The sequence below is a fragment of the Schistosoma mansoni genome, chromosome 2 (assembly GCF_000237925.1).
Source record: "Schistosoma mansoni strain Puerto Rico chromosome 2, complete genome".
NCBI lineage: Eukaryota > Metazoa > Platyhelminthes > Trematoda > Strigeidida > Schistosomatidae > Schistosoma > Schistosoma mansoni.
The window spans coordinates 29,470,340-29,485,879 of NC_031496.1; the positions used below are offsets into that span (position 1 = coordinate 29,470,340).

Genomic DNA, 15,540 nt, shown 5'->3' on the forward strand with positions numbered 1-15,540 from the left:
AGGATCCCCCATCTTTGATTAGTTTTGTTAGATTTTTCTCGAATACTTTTCTCCATCTCATTGTTTTATTTATCCACCATATTTCTAAGCTTTAAATTATATTGATACATACATACAAACAGTACACAAAATATGGACCTTCGACGAATGATTGTTCTTTTTGTTGACCCTTTTCTTCTGAGTTAAATCTTAAGTTTTTGTTTAATTATTCTTTATACATTCAGAATTTCTTTTCTATTACCTTTGCTTAATGATGTAACGTTTAAGAAAATTTCTAGTACTGAGAATAATGTATTTTATTAGAATAGGAGGGGGGGTTGTGGAGATTTTAGTCATTTGAATAGTTGAATTCATGAGTCGATTTAAGCTAAACCATCATTGAAAACCTTGAAGCACTGGATGGCCATTTCGTTCTAGTATGGGATTGCTCAACTGTGCACATCCACTATAACACACATGGGACTCAAAACCAGGACTTTTGTTCTCGCGCGCGAACACTTAACCTTTAGACTACTGATTCGGAGTCCAATGCTGTTAATGTCTAACTTTAATCAACCTATGATCTTGCACAACCTCTCATCCAGGATGAAACGACCTTCCAGTACTTCCATATTCTCAATGGTGGTCTAGACTACATTGACAACGAATTATTACATCATTCATTGTTCTTTAAAAGTGTTTACCATTAAATATCAGTTACATTTATGTTCAATAGATCACAGACTATTATTGTTGTTCGACGTTATTTCATCATAACCGTTTACCATTTTTCTCACGATTTCCACTCTATCAAATAATATTATTTGTTAAGACTTTTTCTAATTAGAAAAAAAAACGTAATAACATTAAGGTATTTGTTAATTCAAAATGTTACATGTCAATTCAATCCTGGGAATCGGTAATGACTTTACACGGTTTTATGAGAGAATTCTGTTTTATTGTAGGAATGTGCAAACTAATTTTGATGCCTGTTGATTGTCCAAATTTAAATAGTTCAAACCAGGGGTGCGTTGTTTTTTTTAGTGCAGGTGAATACACACATGTACACATCCACACTGAACGGTGACTTGTACAATATCGAATCGTTAATTCACTTCAGTTTAAGAAGTTAAATGAATGATTCTTGATGTTCACGTTCTAAGAATATGTTACTGAATGTGATTAAAATTATATATGCAGACAGGTTTTATCAGCGGGCAGTGTCAACTAATGGATTTCAGCGAGATATTTTTATTACCTGATATCATCGGTTGATGAATCGATTGACAGAAGTTGAGGATTCGGACCATTGGATTGTGATTTAATCATCTAAAATTGAATAACAGCACTAACCACAAATGAGATTTAAGATCTCTTATATGCTTTTACTACTGAGAAATCCTAAAATGAATAAGGAACTAGTGTTCGATACAATTTTTTATTTTCAACGATTCCTCAACCTATATCAGTCTACATTGACATTTAACCTAATCTCCACAAATATTTTTCAAAAATTTCCCATTCTGGATAGATAGATTTTAGATAGCGCTATAATCTAAAACTCGGATTTCCACTAGCTTGTTCAATAAGTATTAAGGTTGTTGAGATATTCAATACTGAACCTATCCCTTTTAGAAAATAATCCTGTGATAAAATAGCTGTATTGAGGTGTAATCTTCACATATGATTATAATTCACTCTGGATCGTGGATGCACACTGCTGAGTTCCATACTAGGATGAAATGGCTGTCCAGTGCTTCCAGGTTTTCAATGATGGTCTAACATCGACTGATTCATTATCTCAATTAAAGACTTAACAATCTCCACAATCCCATACTGATAATTAATTCATTTCTTAAACCTTAATCTATCGATTGTAAGCAAGGATGGATAGTGGCTAGCAGTGGAATCCAGTTTGACGCAAGTTTCGTCCTATTCGGGACTCGTCAGCTGGATGTACCTGCACCTCAGAGTTGATGTTCACTCTGGGACTCGAACCCAGTACCTTTCGCTTCAAATACCATCGCTCTATCCACTCGGCCACTGACTCCTGATAGCCACTTGCTTGTGCGATGGGGTGAAGTTTAAATTCACTTAGTATTGTCTGTTTGAATCTTCCCATTGATGTTTTTAAGACTGCAACTGGTCAGTCTCTAATTGGCATATGTGCATACTGTGCATATTGCGTATCTATCCAGTTATACATACATCAGTATTGACTAAATATAACCTTTTCGTGTAAAAAAAGTTCTTAATTTTTCCTTTTCTTCATTGATTAAAGAGCAAATGTAAACGAATCATTATGTTGTTTTATTTCTATTATACCCTATAGCTATTGTACAGCCTCAATCTCTACTACCATTATCATCCAATGAAGAGATTAATAATGGTAATAAATCACTTGATAATGCTGATGATACTTCGAACCATTTAGATAATTCACAGAAGAAATTATTCAATACAGATGAAAATTCATTTCGTGCTTCTCCAATAATTGGTGATCATTCAGAAATGTTAAATAAACAAGATCTAAGAAACCGTAAGTCCTTTTTTTGGGGGGGAGGATAATATTGTTAAATGTTCATTTTTGGTTAAAGGTTTTTCGCAACCTTTTTCTCTCTATATATACATATATTACTCTGAGTGGTGGTGAGTGTAGATGTGTAAGGCATGACAATAGGCAAGAGAAATGTATTTTGGTACCTACATTAAATATATATAATTATGCGTAACCTCCAATCTTTCATTTACATCTTTCGGTATGTCCTACAGTCTGGACCATCTTCTCGTCTGATCTCCACGTGTTATTCCAACTCCATTTTTGATGTACTGAAACTCTTAATCCCATCTGATAATTGTAACAACTACAACATCACATTACTTACAAATAACCTTGTGAATACCGTCCACTAAGGATATAGATTAAGGTTTTGAATAAATTATGGAATTAAAATTAAATCCTACAGAGATATATTACTCATATTATGTCATTGCTTTTACTAACAATAGATCGAGATTATTATCACTCCTAATGTAATGTAGTTCTTGATTGTATGAATGTTTGATAGTTAAGATAGTGAAGTTTCGTCTACTAGAGTATTACTTTGTATATTTAAACTACGTTCTGTATGTTTGTGGTTTGAATAGTTAATCTTGAAGAGTTTATCCAAGAGTCCATGGATTTCATCAAAGCGTGAACTATTGATAGGGAATGAGATAGTTGAGTGTGTCAACCGATTTACTTATCTTGAAAATCCCACCAGTCTTAGCGGATTGATGTCTAACAAAATCTCACTATGGATTCAGAAGGATTATCTATGACGTAGGCGAGTTATCTTTCTCCTAACTAAAAGACGAGTTTACTGCTCAGCAGTTCCTTCTGCTTTATTTTATAGCTGTGTAACAAGGCCTCCAAAAGTAGAGGATACTTTTAAGTTAATATTATTTGACGATAGATTGTTTCGAGGCATTACTGGCATATTTGGGGACTATTGATTGAGTAATTCTGATGTCAGATAATAAGGGAATATTAGAAATAGGGCTTATGAGATAGGGAATCTTCATCGACTGGGGTGGTTGAGACATGTATTAAGTGTGCCTTGCCATCTTAATTCTTGGCGCATGGTGTTTGCTGCTGTATGTGTAGACTGGAAGGAACCTATGGGTGATCAAACCAAAACATGATATCAACTAATGAAGTGACTATTAGATTACGCAGTGTTTGTAGGTTCAAACTATCAGGTTGAGATTGGGTTAATTTTGTAACCAATGCGTGAAGAAATAGCGGATTCAAGTTTTGTACTAGCAGACATTAACTAGCAAGATGTATCTGGAATCTTTTGTGAAATGGTACTATCTGCAGGATTTGAACCCATATCGTTCAACTTCACAGTCTGAGATGTTAATAATGAGCTATTCTGGTCGTAACTTACATCTTATAGGGCTGAGATATTGACATTGATTGATTACTAAGTAGTGACAAATGTCGTATTTGTGTTGACCTTTAGTACTGGTCGTATTCTGTCGATTAAGTTACACTTTAATCAATAATCTAAGTGATTCAGTATCGCTTGTATTGTTTCAATGCTGGATGATTAGAAGCAGTGAGGCGAAAACCTTTCAATCTTTACTTTTATTTGCTTCTTTCAAACTATATGTTTGAATATTGAAGTATTCAATGTATGATTCTCATATTTTATTTTGTATTAGACAGTAAATTGAGTTCTTGATCATTATAACATGAATCAAGGTGTTAACTGGACAATTTTCCATTTAATATAAATCAACACCCAACAATATAAATATATTTAATCCTAGGGTGAACATCAACTCTGAGATGCACGTACATCCAGCTGACGAGTCCCAAATAGGACGAAACGTGCATCCTGGATTCCACTGCTAGCCACTATTCATCTTTGCTCTTAATTAACTTAGTTCTACATCGGTTATACCGACTATGATTACTTCAATCTAACGTGAATCTTAATGCTTATTATCTTTTAGTCTTCTTCATAGTCAACATTGGTTTATTAGATATTTAAAAACTTCTTTAGACTACAATCCTTTTGGAATCCTTTTTTTCACACTGTATTGAACGAAGACTCAGGTACTATGAACCAATTTATTCCATTCGTAATATATAAAAACATATATTAACTACATCATTTGGATATTTTCCTTCAGTTTTTCTGTACATACTCCATCATCCTTATTTTGTTGTCATACCGATTGCTTTCTGTTTTTCTTTTCTTCCTCATTTTATTTCAATCTTCGGTTGATAAGCATTCCACCTCCATTTCATACTACTTATATCTATCCGTATAAGTAGCATGTACCACAATACTATTCTGATCAATAACAAACAGCTAATTGGTACATGATAACGATAGAATTGTTACTAGTTTCTTTTTCCGTTTGTTTGTTTGTTTCATGATCATATTAACAATTTCTTACCCGCCCCCTCCCCTCATCCTATCACGTTTTACATGTATCGGAAGTAGAATTTATCAAACAGAAAATTTACTTTGATTCATCTGCTTTGGTTACATGTGGTCAAATTAAGAATAAATGTATTCATTTGTTTATTCATTAATTCCTCTGTATTACATAATGACATACATATGGAAATATTCCTACGTGTATATATATACACATAGTATTGATACATACTGCATATGTCTACTACTAATCTTGCTATTCGTTTTTCTTTTAATCTAATTTTTTTTTCTTTGTGTAACGTCCCTGTTCTTCTCTGTCTCTCTTTGTGTGCAGTTTCTTCTCTCTCTCTCTCGTTTATTCTTTGTATAATTAATTAAATTATCTTACTAATAAGCATTAAATGGGTAGGTAGATATAGTTTGTTAATGGCAACAGTACACTTGATCAATGTTAACGTGTTTATACATATAAAGAGTTAAATGGACAACACGTTGGGAGTTTAAAGTGAAAGATATTTGGTTCGAATCCCTACGTGAACATCAACACTAGGGGGCCAGATACACCCATGTAACGAAACTCACTCTATGAATTCCACTGTTAGTCCTTCTGTCTAGCTCTACCTAAAATACTTGTGACTTAAAGCCCAATATCAAGGTAATCCATACAGGATGCATATATGCAAAATGACGGATCGATTACAGTCCATTTTATTAGCAGGAGGATTCAACAACCCTTACAAATGAATCAATTTGATCTAATTTCTTTTCTTCTCATTCAGCTCCCACCAGAACCAGTGTTTGTTTGTTTTAATCACGGGTTAAAACAATAATCATGATTTTGATGTAGAGGTTTTGCGGAGATCAGTTTGATTTGTTGATAGTATTCGTCGTGAGTTTAACTTAGTTGGAGATACTAGTGAAAACCAATAAAGATCGAACAGCTGTTTTATTATAGTATCCGATTCTCCAGCAGTGTACACTCAAAAGTTCACTAGGAAATCGAATTCAAGATCATTGAGTCTTGCGGTGAGTGCTTATCTTCTAAGTAAACTGAGGAAATTTGATAACAATTTTAGTCTTCTTTTTATAAAGTCTTTATATAAAGTTATGAATATTGCGTTAGTGATCTAGTTATACACTTCCAGTACTGTGTTAGTTGAAAGAGCAATATACACAATCTGTTTATGAAATACAAATCCATTTACCCATCTTTTAGAATTAGAATTTCAACCTGTGGCTTGGTTGGAATCCAGATGCTTTTGTCAATAACTCCATCCCAGTACAAAATATTATATATATATACCTGGAAGCATTGGAGAACCGTTTCGTCTTAGTATAGGGCTCGTCAGGAGTGACCCAACACCATGGAGTCGAATCCGGGACCTTCAATCTCGCGCGCAAACCCTTAATCTCTAGACAACTGAGCCGACATTCAACAGTTTTAGTGTCTAACTTCAACCAATTCACGATGTCACGCGATCATCTCCCATTGTCTTCAGTGCGTAACCGCCTTACACCCGACACGATTCAACTTCACTGGTCACGGCTTCTCACAAGATCTCCGAGATTCCCTCTCGAAGCTAATCAGTAGTGAGTGCGTGATAATTTTCAGTTTGGAATTGTGGATATTGTTGAGTTCTATTGAAATCATGAACTGGTCAGGATGGTCGCACGAAATCGTGGATTGGTTAAAGTTAGACATTTAAACTGTTGGATGCCGACTCATTGGTCTAGAGGTTAAGCTTTCGTGAGCGAGACCGAAGATTTTCGGTTCTATCCCCCGCCGTGGTAGGGTCGGGTTGCACACTCTCAAGGTGTCCCATACTAGGGCGAGACTGCCGTCCAGTACTTTTAGGTTTTCAATGAAATTTAACAACCTTCAGAACCCCAAACTTAAACATGTATACGTTGTATATTTAGAGAAAATATTTGATGACTCAGTATTTAACCTTGTAGAATACAAATCTGAAGCCTGCTTCGTATACTTTATGATTAAACATTATAGGTGTTATGAATGGTTATAGATGCGTGCACATATGACGTCCCAGTGTTTTCTGAACTTACACCCCTATTTTGACGGATGTCTTTACGGATGGGTGGATGTTGATGATGATGAGTGAGTAGTGGGTGATGAAACTGTTCAGTGATGTTTTCATGTTATTGTTGTTGGCTCTCGTTATTAATCATCTCTTACATATCTATATTAAATAAAGACTACTATGATTACTGTTTAAATCGGAAATAAATTAATTTTGAATTAGGAAGTATAAACAAACACGAAATCAACTATTGATATACTTGATCTTCATCATCATCATCATCTTCAAGTCTTGAAATGTGTGACTGACCCTAGTTATTTCTCCCTCTCCCTCTCTCTCTTTTCCAAGCTATTCATCTCATCTCATCTCATTGTTATTTCTATAATTGCGTCATTTCATTGAATATTACATACTTCTGTTTTTGTAATGTAAGTATCTATGTGTTTTTGTATATGTATACATATAAATCGGGGTGGTGGTGGTGGTGTATGTATGTGTGTATATATATAGTTATTCACATTATGAAAGACTCCCTTTTAACAAGAAACTAACACGAAATCCCTTGTTTTTGCATATTTTTTTATTGTTAGGTGGTGGTTTTTCTTTGAAAAAACACACTTAATACAATCTAAATGAGAAATAGTTTTAAGTAGTGGATTATTATTCAATCTCTCAGACGTAATAACAGGAAATTCAATAATTGAGCATAAACAGATTGAAATTGATGAGTGGATTTGTTTGAATATTATGTGTGTGTGTGTGTGTAGCTGTACAATCAGTACAATGATAATGATGATATAGATGTTCAGTATTTATTTTCCTATCAATCTACTACTTCAGGTTTCCTAATTTTGTAAGTTAGAGATAGTGGATCAGAGTAAAAGGAATATAAGTATCTTACATATTGAAAAAGAAAGTTTTATGACAAGATGATAAGGTTCTTCTTATCAAGAGAGAAACATTATTTTGGAACATTATAAGCTGAGATAGATGGTAACTAACAGTGGGATCCAGGATGCGCATTTCGTCCTGTTCAGGACTCATCAGTTGGGTGTGCCTGTATCCTAGAGTTGATGTTCACTCCGGAACTCGAACCCAGTAATGTTAGCTTGCAACGGCATCACGTTATCCATTGAGCTATTGAATCCAGAAAACCGCTATCTTGTTCAAATAACCGATACAAAAATGAATTATGTTGCAACATTTTCATTTTACTCATTTATTCAATCTCATGCATTCCATGTTAAAATGTACATTTCTTCTCGGTTTATTTGAGAAAAGAACTTTCAATGTTAAGATAAGGTTATCATGATTTAGGGAGTTGATGTTCACTCTGGGACTCGATGCAGGTACATCCAGCTGACGAGTCCCAAATAGGACGAAACGCGCGTCCTGGATTCCACTGCTAGCCACTATCCATCTTTGCTTATAAATATTGACTTATTTCTAATGCCAATAAGAAACTTTGATTCTATGATGTGTTGGCCAAGTTGAGAATGAAACAGTATAAGTCACTGATAATATTAAGTGAGCTTCAAGTTGATATCATAAATTAACTAATGTATAGAGTGAAGATTATTAGATTTTGACTAGTTACTGGTTGAATTCCATGATATTCATTGTGAGACAATTACCCTCCCCCCTTCAATGCGTACAATTCTATATATGCACTTATGAGTCCCCACTGTTGCTATATCGTTCCAAACTATGTAATGAAACATCTATCCAATGTCCTCCACACTTGTTTTCTTTTTTTACTTTTTCAACTAATACCAGTTCACAATGAAAATCACATTCTCAATTAATTCAATGGTGATTCTCATTTTTTCATCTTACGAATGTTGTCAGCCATCTATATATATATATATATATATATATATATATGCAGTTGTTATTATTTTCTCTTCCAAAGACAAGATCTAAGTAGTAAAGATAGATAGGTAGGAAGGAAGGTAAGTAAGTTAGTAGATAGAGATAGATAGATAGGTAGGGGGGTAAGCAAGCTAGTAGATAGAGATAGATAGATAGATAGGTAGGTAGGTATGCGGTTAGATAGAATCAAAAATAACAAATCAACTTTCACCAGACGATAAGATAAAAACTCTTTTCACATAAATGTATGTTTCCACACATCAATGTGAGTAAACACCAACTCATAGATAAATCTAAATATTTTTCTCCTAAGTAAAACAGTTAAAAGCCCTAGTGGGGGGGGTAATATTGATGACGTAAACAGAAAAAAAGTCCATTACCCGTTAAAAAACAACATGTCATAGTGTGTGTGTGTGTGTGTTTGTACACTTTCAAGTTTTACATGTTATTTCTGTCTATGAGCAGTAACAAAGAAATTTTTTATCTGGAATATATGTCTACACTTGTTTACAATAATATACGTTTTAATCCTTTTTTTTCTTTAAAAAAAAAGTGTATTAAGAAATATCAGAAGGGGTTTTGTGGAGATTTAGTATTTTTAGTATTTAGTTGAAAGCGTGAGTCAATTGAAGCTAGACCATCATGGAAAACCTGTAAGCACTGGACGGCAGTTTCGTCCCACAATAGAACGAAACGGCCGTCCAGTACTTCCAGGTTTTCCCTGGTGGTCTAGCTTCAATTGACTCGCGTTTTCAATTATTGAGAAATAGTTTCGAGTGAAAAATAAAACTGATAGTACCCAGAAATTTTGAATTATGATTGTATACTACTCATTAACTTAAATAATAATTCCAGTCATAATTAATACAAGAACTGACATATCTCATATTGGCGTACCTATTGTATTATGCTACCTGATTCAGTTACGCGGGATACGGGATACCAAATCTAATATAGAAATGCAAAAAATAAAATGTGTAGGAATTTTGAATTACAAGCCTCTAATGGTGTCGTTAGTCCATAATTGTTCACCTGTCATTTGAATTTGAGGTTGGATGCAAGCAAAGGGATGTGGTAAATATTATTTATGAAAATTAGATATGGAATAATCTCAGTGATTGAAATTTAAATAATTTCAACGTTTCGTTCAGCAAACTTGTCTGGACAAGTTCTCTTTATTCGGTTCCCAATTCCTGTCAAACTATTCCTTCAAATATTGACGAATATTTGTATAAAGGGATGTTGTATATCTATACTCCCCTAATCCATCACCCTTGGTCAGGTAGCTGCTTTGACTGACATTGCTAATTGCGATAGTACTTAATATTATAGACTGGCTCATACGTCTTGGTTTGAGCTACTCTATATGTTTATCAACCTACCCCCCATGTCCACTAACATTGAAAATCAGAATAGGCGATAGTTAGGCATGTGTAAAACATATCTTAACCAGTTCAATCGATGAACTTCAGATTATTCATTTCGAATTACTCAATAACATCTCTGAATGTATTTCTATAAGTGGTATGGATTCGAATCTATATGGATAAAGAGAAAAACACTAATATGAATGAAGCCTAGATTTCAAACAGATCTTCTTGATAATCATTACTACTAACTCTTATTGTTTCCTTTCTAATTTCTACACATACTTATTATCTCCAAGGTTTTTCTTCTTGTTAAAATGAGAAAAAAAGAGTTGGAAATCAGACAAATAAAAATGCGACAGATCAATAAAATAAAAAACAAACAAACATTCTGAATAGAAAGAGAAATAATGATATTCACCCATAGTCATTAGTACAATAAATTAAGTCTTATTAGACGGTTCTTTTTTTTTGTTCCTTCTTATTTCATCCGACTTGTTAATATATTAGAAACTATTCATAACTTTAATGATGTGTGAATATGTTAATTGAGAAGGAAAAATGAAGTAATGATATAATATATATTTCATTAATACAATATATTTTGTATAAGTGAAATCATGAGTCAATTGAAGCTAGACTATCATGGAAAACCTGGTGGGAAGCACTGGATACCGTTGGATGCCGGCCGGCTCAGTGGTCTAGTGGTTAAGTGCTCGAGCGCGTGACTAATAGGTCCTGTGTTCGAATCTCGTGAGGCGGGATCGTGGATGCGCACTGCTGAGGAATCCCACAGTAGAACGAAACGGCTGTCCAATGCTTCCAGGTTTCCCATAATGGTCTAGTTTCAATTGACTCATGATTTTAACTATAAAATTACTAAAATCTCCACAAAACCCGCTTCTGAAAACAATATATATTTGAAGTAAATAATCGTTAAAAAAACTTCTTGAAACATATTTATGGAAAACGAGGTATTGTCATTGTTTAATGATGAATGGTATTCGCAGATTTGGAAGAACTGAAACTCCTTGCTGGGTTCGAGGCTGCGTCACATCTGTGATTGTGGAGCTGGATGATCAGAATTCGGATCTGCAAGAATAGCATTGGAAGTATGTTCTAGTGATGATGGATGTCAACTGTGGTGTGTGCCACTGATGTTTATGGATATAAATAGTATGTATCATCGATCGAAAGTGAAATGCCTGGAGGCAGAAGATTGAAAAGATCGAAAAAGAAGAACGAGAACAAAGAATGATTAGTGTGGAGATGAAAGAATAATAAAGACTGAGATGATTGATTAGTATTTGCAAAGGGAACAGCCAAGTTTGAGACAATTAATTGACATTTTGCAAATTAAGTACTTACTATATGGTTCTCAGATTTTACTAAGTTGTTCTGTAATTGTATGTTCAAATTCATTCCATTGTCCCCACTTCTGTTCTCGTTCACTACACCACCACCACCACAAAATTGAGATCGAATACAATTTTTTACCTACTACCTTCAACCGCTTAGAATCGATCACAATGGAGTAGGTGTATACACTCTTTATCTTCCCTCAAACCTTGAGATTAAAATTGTTTCATATCTGTCTTTCTTCCTATACTATATCCTTATCTACAACCTTTCTTCTATATATTACCACCACTAAATTAACTACTTCTATGAATTCGGTATTCATCTTGTTGTGCTAACGAGGTATGGCAACTTGGACCGATACATATATGTGCCTGGTCCTACGTTGTAGCTGACTGACCGCTTAATATCAGAACATTGATTCATTTGAATCATTATTCGTAATGTGTTAATTTCAGATTACTACAAACTGAATGTTACATTCAATCCGTGTATCGATAAAGTGTTGTGACAATAACACGGCCATACAATAACTTGATTTTGATATGGATATTACCCTACCCTGCACAGTATTCATAACAACCGATAGAAAGAGGAATAGGATATAACCAAACAATATTACTTTTCTGTTACACTGAAAAGAAGTTTTTACTTTCATTAATTTTCAATAAATAACTTGCAAACAGCAACCTCTTATATGTTAATTAGTTACTTTGGTGATTTGTTACATGTATGTATCGTATTTGATAAGAAGTCATTGATTCATATATGGCTACACTTATACGTTTCATACAAGTTTTATGATTTGTTGACTTGACAGTTAACTTGTAGCACCATATTTAACGATATCCGTAGGGACAGTTATGAATAGTAGTGCATGAATTTATGTTTCAAAAGAGCGCTCTTTATGTGATCAATATAACATACTCTACAAGAGTAGGCAAACTCATAGATTCAGGCATCAACTTTCTTTGGTTCAGATCAGTGTGTATCTCTAAGTTTAACGAATATGGATCGTTCTGATCAATGATGTGTTCCCTCTGCTTACTAAACGAATTTTCCTGAATAAGTAACTAAATATTTAGCTGTATATGTATCTAGACGTATACAGAAGGCTCGTCTAGCTTTCGCTAACTTGCGTCATTTATGGCGTAGGCGAGATGTCCGTCTAGCAACCAAGGAACGAGTTTACTGTGCAGCAGTTCGTTTCGTCCTACTTTATGGCTGTGAAACATGGCCGGTAAGAGTAGAGGATATTCGTAGGCTACTAGTATTCGATCATAGGTGTCTTCGAAGCATTGCTCGTATATCCTGTGACCACGGGGTAAGTAATGTAGTTGTTAGGAAACGGGTATTAGATAAGGATGGCAAATCGATTGATGAAGTAGTGAAACTTCATCAGTTGAGATGGCTGGGACACGTGTTACGTATGCCCAACCACCGAATGCCCCGACGTGCAATGGTTCATTGTGTAGGAGTAGGTTGGGAGAAAGCTAGGGGCGGCCAGACCAAAACGTGGCACAAATCCATGAAGTCACTGACAATTGGACTGAGCCATGTTGGTAGATGTAGACTACCTGGTTGGAATCCGTGAGATGATAGCAATCGATGGTTAGAGACCTTGAATGACATGGCTTAAAATCGTTTGCAATGGCGAAGGTGCATCCACTGTTTGTGTCCTGCCAAATTCTAATCTTCTGAATTCTTCATGTCCCTTTCTTTTTTTCTTTTCAAATTTATTTCACTCTATTATATTCCTTCAATAACATCTTCAAACCCTGATCTTTCAGATGACTGCTTAAACTCTTACTACTTCTACCACTATGGTATTTGAATCGACAACCGCATCTCTGTGCTAATGTTATATGGCAACTGGAACTGATGTACGTATGTACGAGGTTGTACGTTGTGGCTGACTGACTGACTTACTGTATATGTATCAATTATTACAGATTTTTCTTTCGTTTTTTAAACAAACATTTTTTCTTCTTTCTAGCTAATAAACCCATGAATCCAGAAATTCATTCACCAATGAGTGTAGGCAATGAGAAATCGCTTACATCAAATCATGAAATTCGTTCAGCTGAAGAAAATCTTGGTAATCATAATGAAAAGTATTATTCTGCATCTTCTTCATCAACATCAATCTCATCATCGTCATCATCATCAACGCAATTATCTCAAATTATTGTCATTGTATCTTATGTACTAGGCGCTATACTCTCTTTATTCATCTTGCTAGCTATAATTATTATCATACAAAGAAAATGCAAACATTATTTACATTTTAAACATCAATGTTGTAAACAATTAAAAGTTGAAACAACAGGGGGAATTTCATCGAATCAATCCGGTGGATTTTATTCACCAATTTCTTTAATTGGTACTTGTGGAAGTACTAATCATCATCCTCATGGAGTTAATAGTTTATTGAATTATAATGTTGTAAATACAATGAATATACCGGAAGCTGCAAAACTTTTACAATCTTTGTCTACACTATCACCTAATACAAGAACAACGTTAACAACTACAACAACAGATAATTTTGTACATAATAATAATAATTGTTTACCGAATAATAGTGGAAATGTTGGCGGCGTCGGCGTCGGCGTCAATCATGCTGTTCTACATCATCCAAATAACATATTACAATATACTGTGAATAATAATAATAGTAATAATTTAGCCACAGAAAATAATTCAATCATTGTAAAGAATAACAATAATCGATTATTCGGTACAACATGTGCTAATGGTATTGCTGGGGTTGGGGATGGCCGTATAAGTAAATTAGATTATGCATCTACAATTGGTCAACCCCTACCACCTCCACCTCCCCCCTCACTACCAAATGGTTTATTACTGCCTTGTATACCTCAAACTGGTGTTGTTGTCGGCGGTATTGGCATGAACCATCATAATCATCCTGGAACAACTGATCAGCATCATCATCAAATCATTGAACAACCAACAAGTATGTATATACAAACTAATGCTGCTAATCGATTGACTACTACTACTACATTGGTTGGAAATGATTTGAATAGTTTAAATGGAATGAGTAAGTCTTGACTTATGTTTTTCGTCGTTTTTCATCACAGGCGCTATTGTTTCTTTTCAGTAGTACTTTATTTATTCCTGTTTTCAATTCGTCTAGCAGAAAAAGATAAATGGACCGGTTGGTAATTCATAGCTTTTCGACTTCTTTAGAACAACACAATGGGAATCTTTACTTCTTTAGGTTAATGATAACTGATTTGTAATTTTGTAGATTTCCTCATTTTTATTAATCATTCAACTGGGTTTGTTCTGGTTAGCGTTTTTTTTAGCGAGTTGGTTTTCTACGGGATGGGGTCGCTAACCTCATACCCAACCCTCCTCCTTTATCCGGACTTGGGACCGGCAGTAGCCCCCGGAGGAGCTACAGGCGGAGTTTGTTCTAGGACTTTTCCTATAAAAATAATGACTAAACACAATGATAGTATGTTCAGTTGTGAGAATTGATTTTATCTAGGTTCTTCACATTGTTATACAGATCTGACCATTTTTAATTACTGTTATTCTTGTTTTATGAACCACAGCTATAAATATCATATTTGACCGTTTGTGTTACTTAAAATAATTTAAGTAGTATGAAACTATAGATATATTGAAGCATTCATTTTAGAGGGATGGTAACGGTATTTCAGAAGTGTATTTTTCTCATTGAATTTATTCAGCTAAATAACTTATGGATATTGAGATTCAACCGCTTTAAATTAATGATTTCGAAAGTTAAATGCATGTACTCGGTGCAGTAACTAAATTTTCTTTTACAAGATCTTTTTTTTTAACCGACGTAGCCTAATCCAATCTTAACCAACTATAGTTTTTATAACTAGTGGTGGTTTTTGGTTATTTACTTACTTACGCCTGTTACTCTCAATGGAGCATAGGCCGACGACCAGCTTTCTCCAACCCACTCTGTTCCGGGCCTTCTTTTCT

General features: G+C 34.5%; 1 protein-coding gene and 1 non-coding gene across 2 annotated transcripts in view; one reads left to right on the top strand and one right to left on the bottom strand.

The window, feature by feature from the left end:
* Smp_133690 (putative discoidin domain receptor) overlaps positions 1-15,540 on the top strand; it is a gene marked incomplete at its 3' end in the record, with an annotated part of 117,861 nt that overhangs the window by 92,089 nt on the left and 10,232 nt on the right. The window contains 2 exon segments of the mRNA XM_018796322.1: positions 2,312-2,518; positions 13,550-14,617. Coding sequence (XP_018650546.1) covers positions 2,312-2,518; positions 13,550-14,617 — 1,275 coding nt within the window.
* Positions 1,959-2,025, bottom strand: Smp_tRNA_00943_Pseudo_TTG.1.1. The gene has a single exon. It is a non-coding gene (tRNA).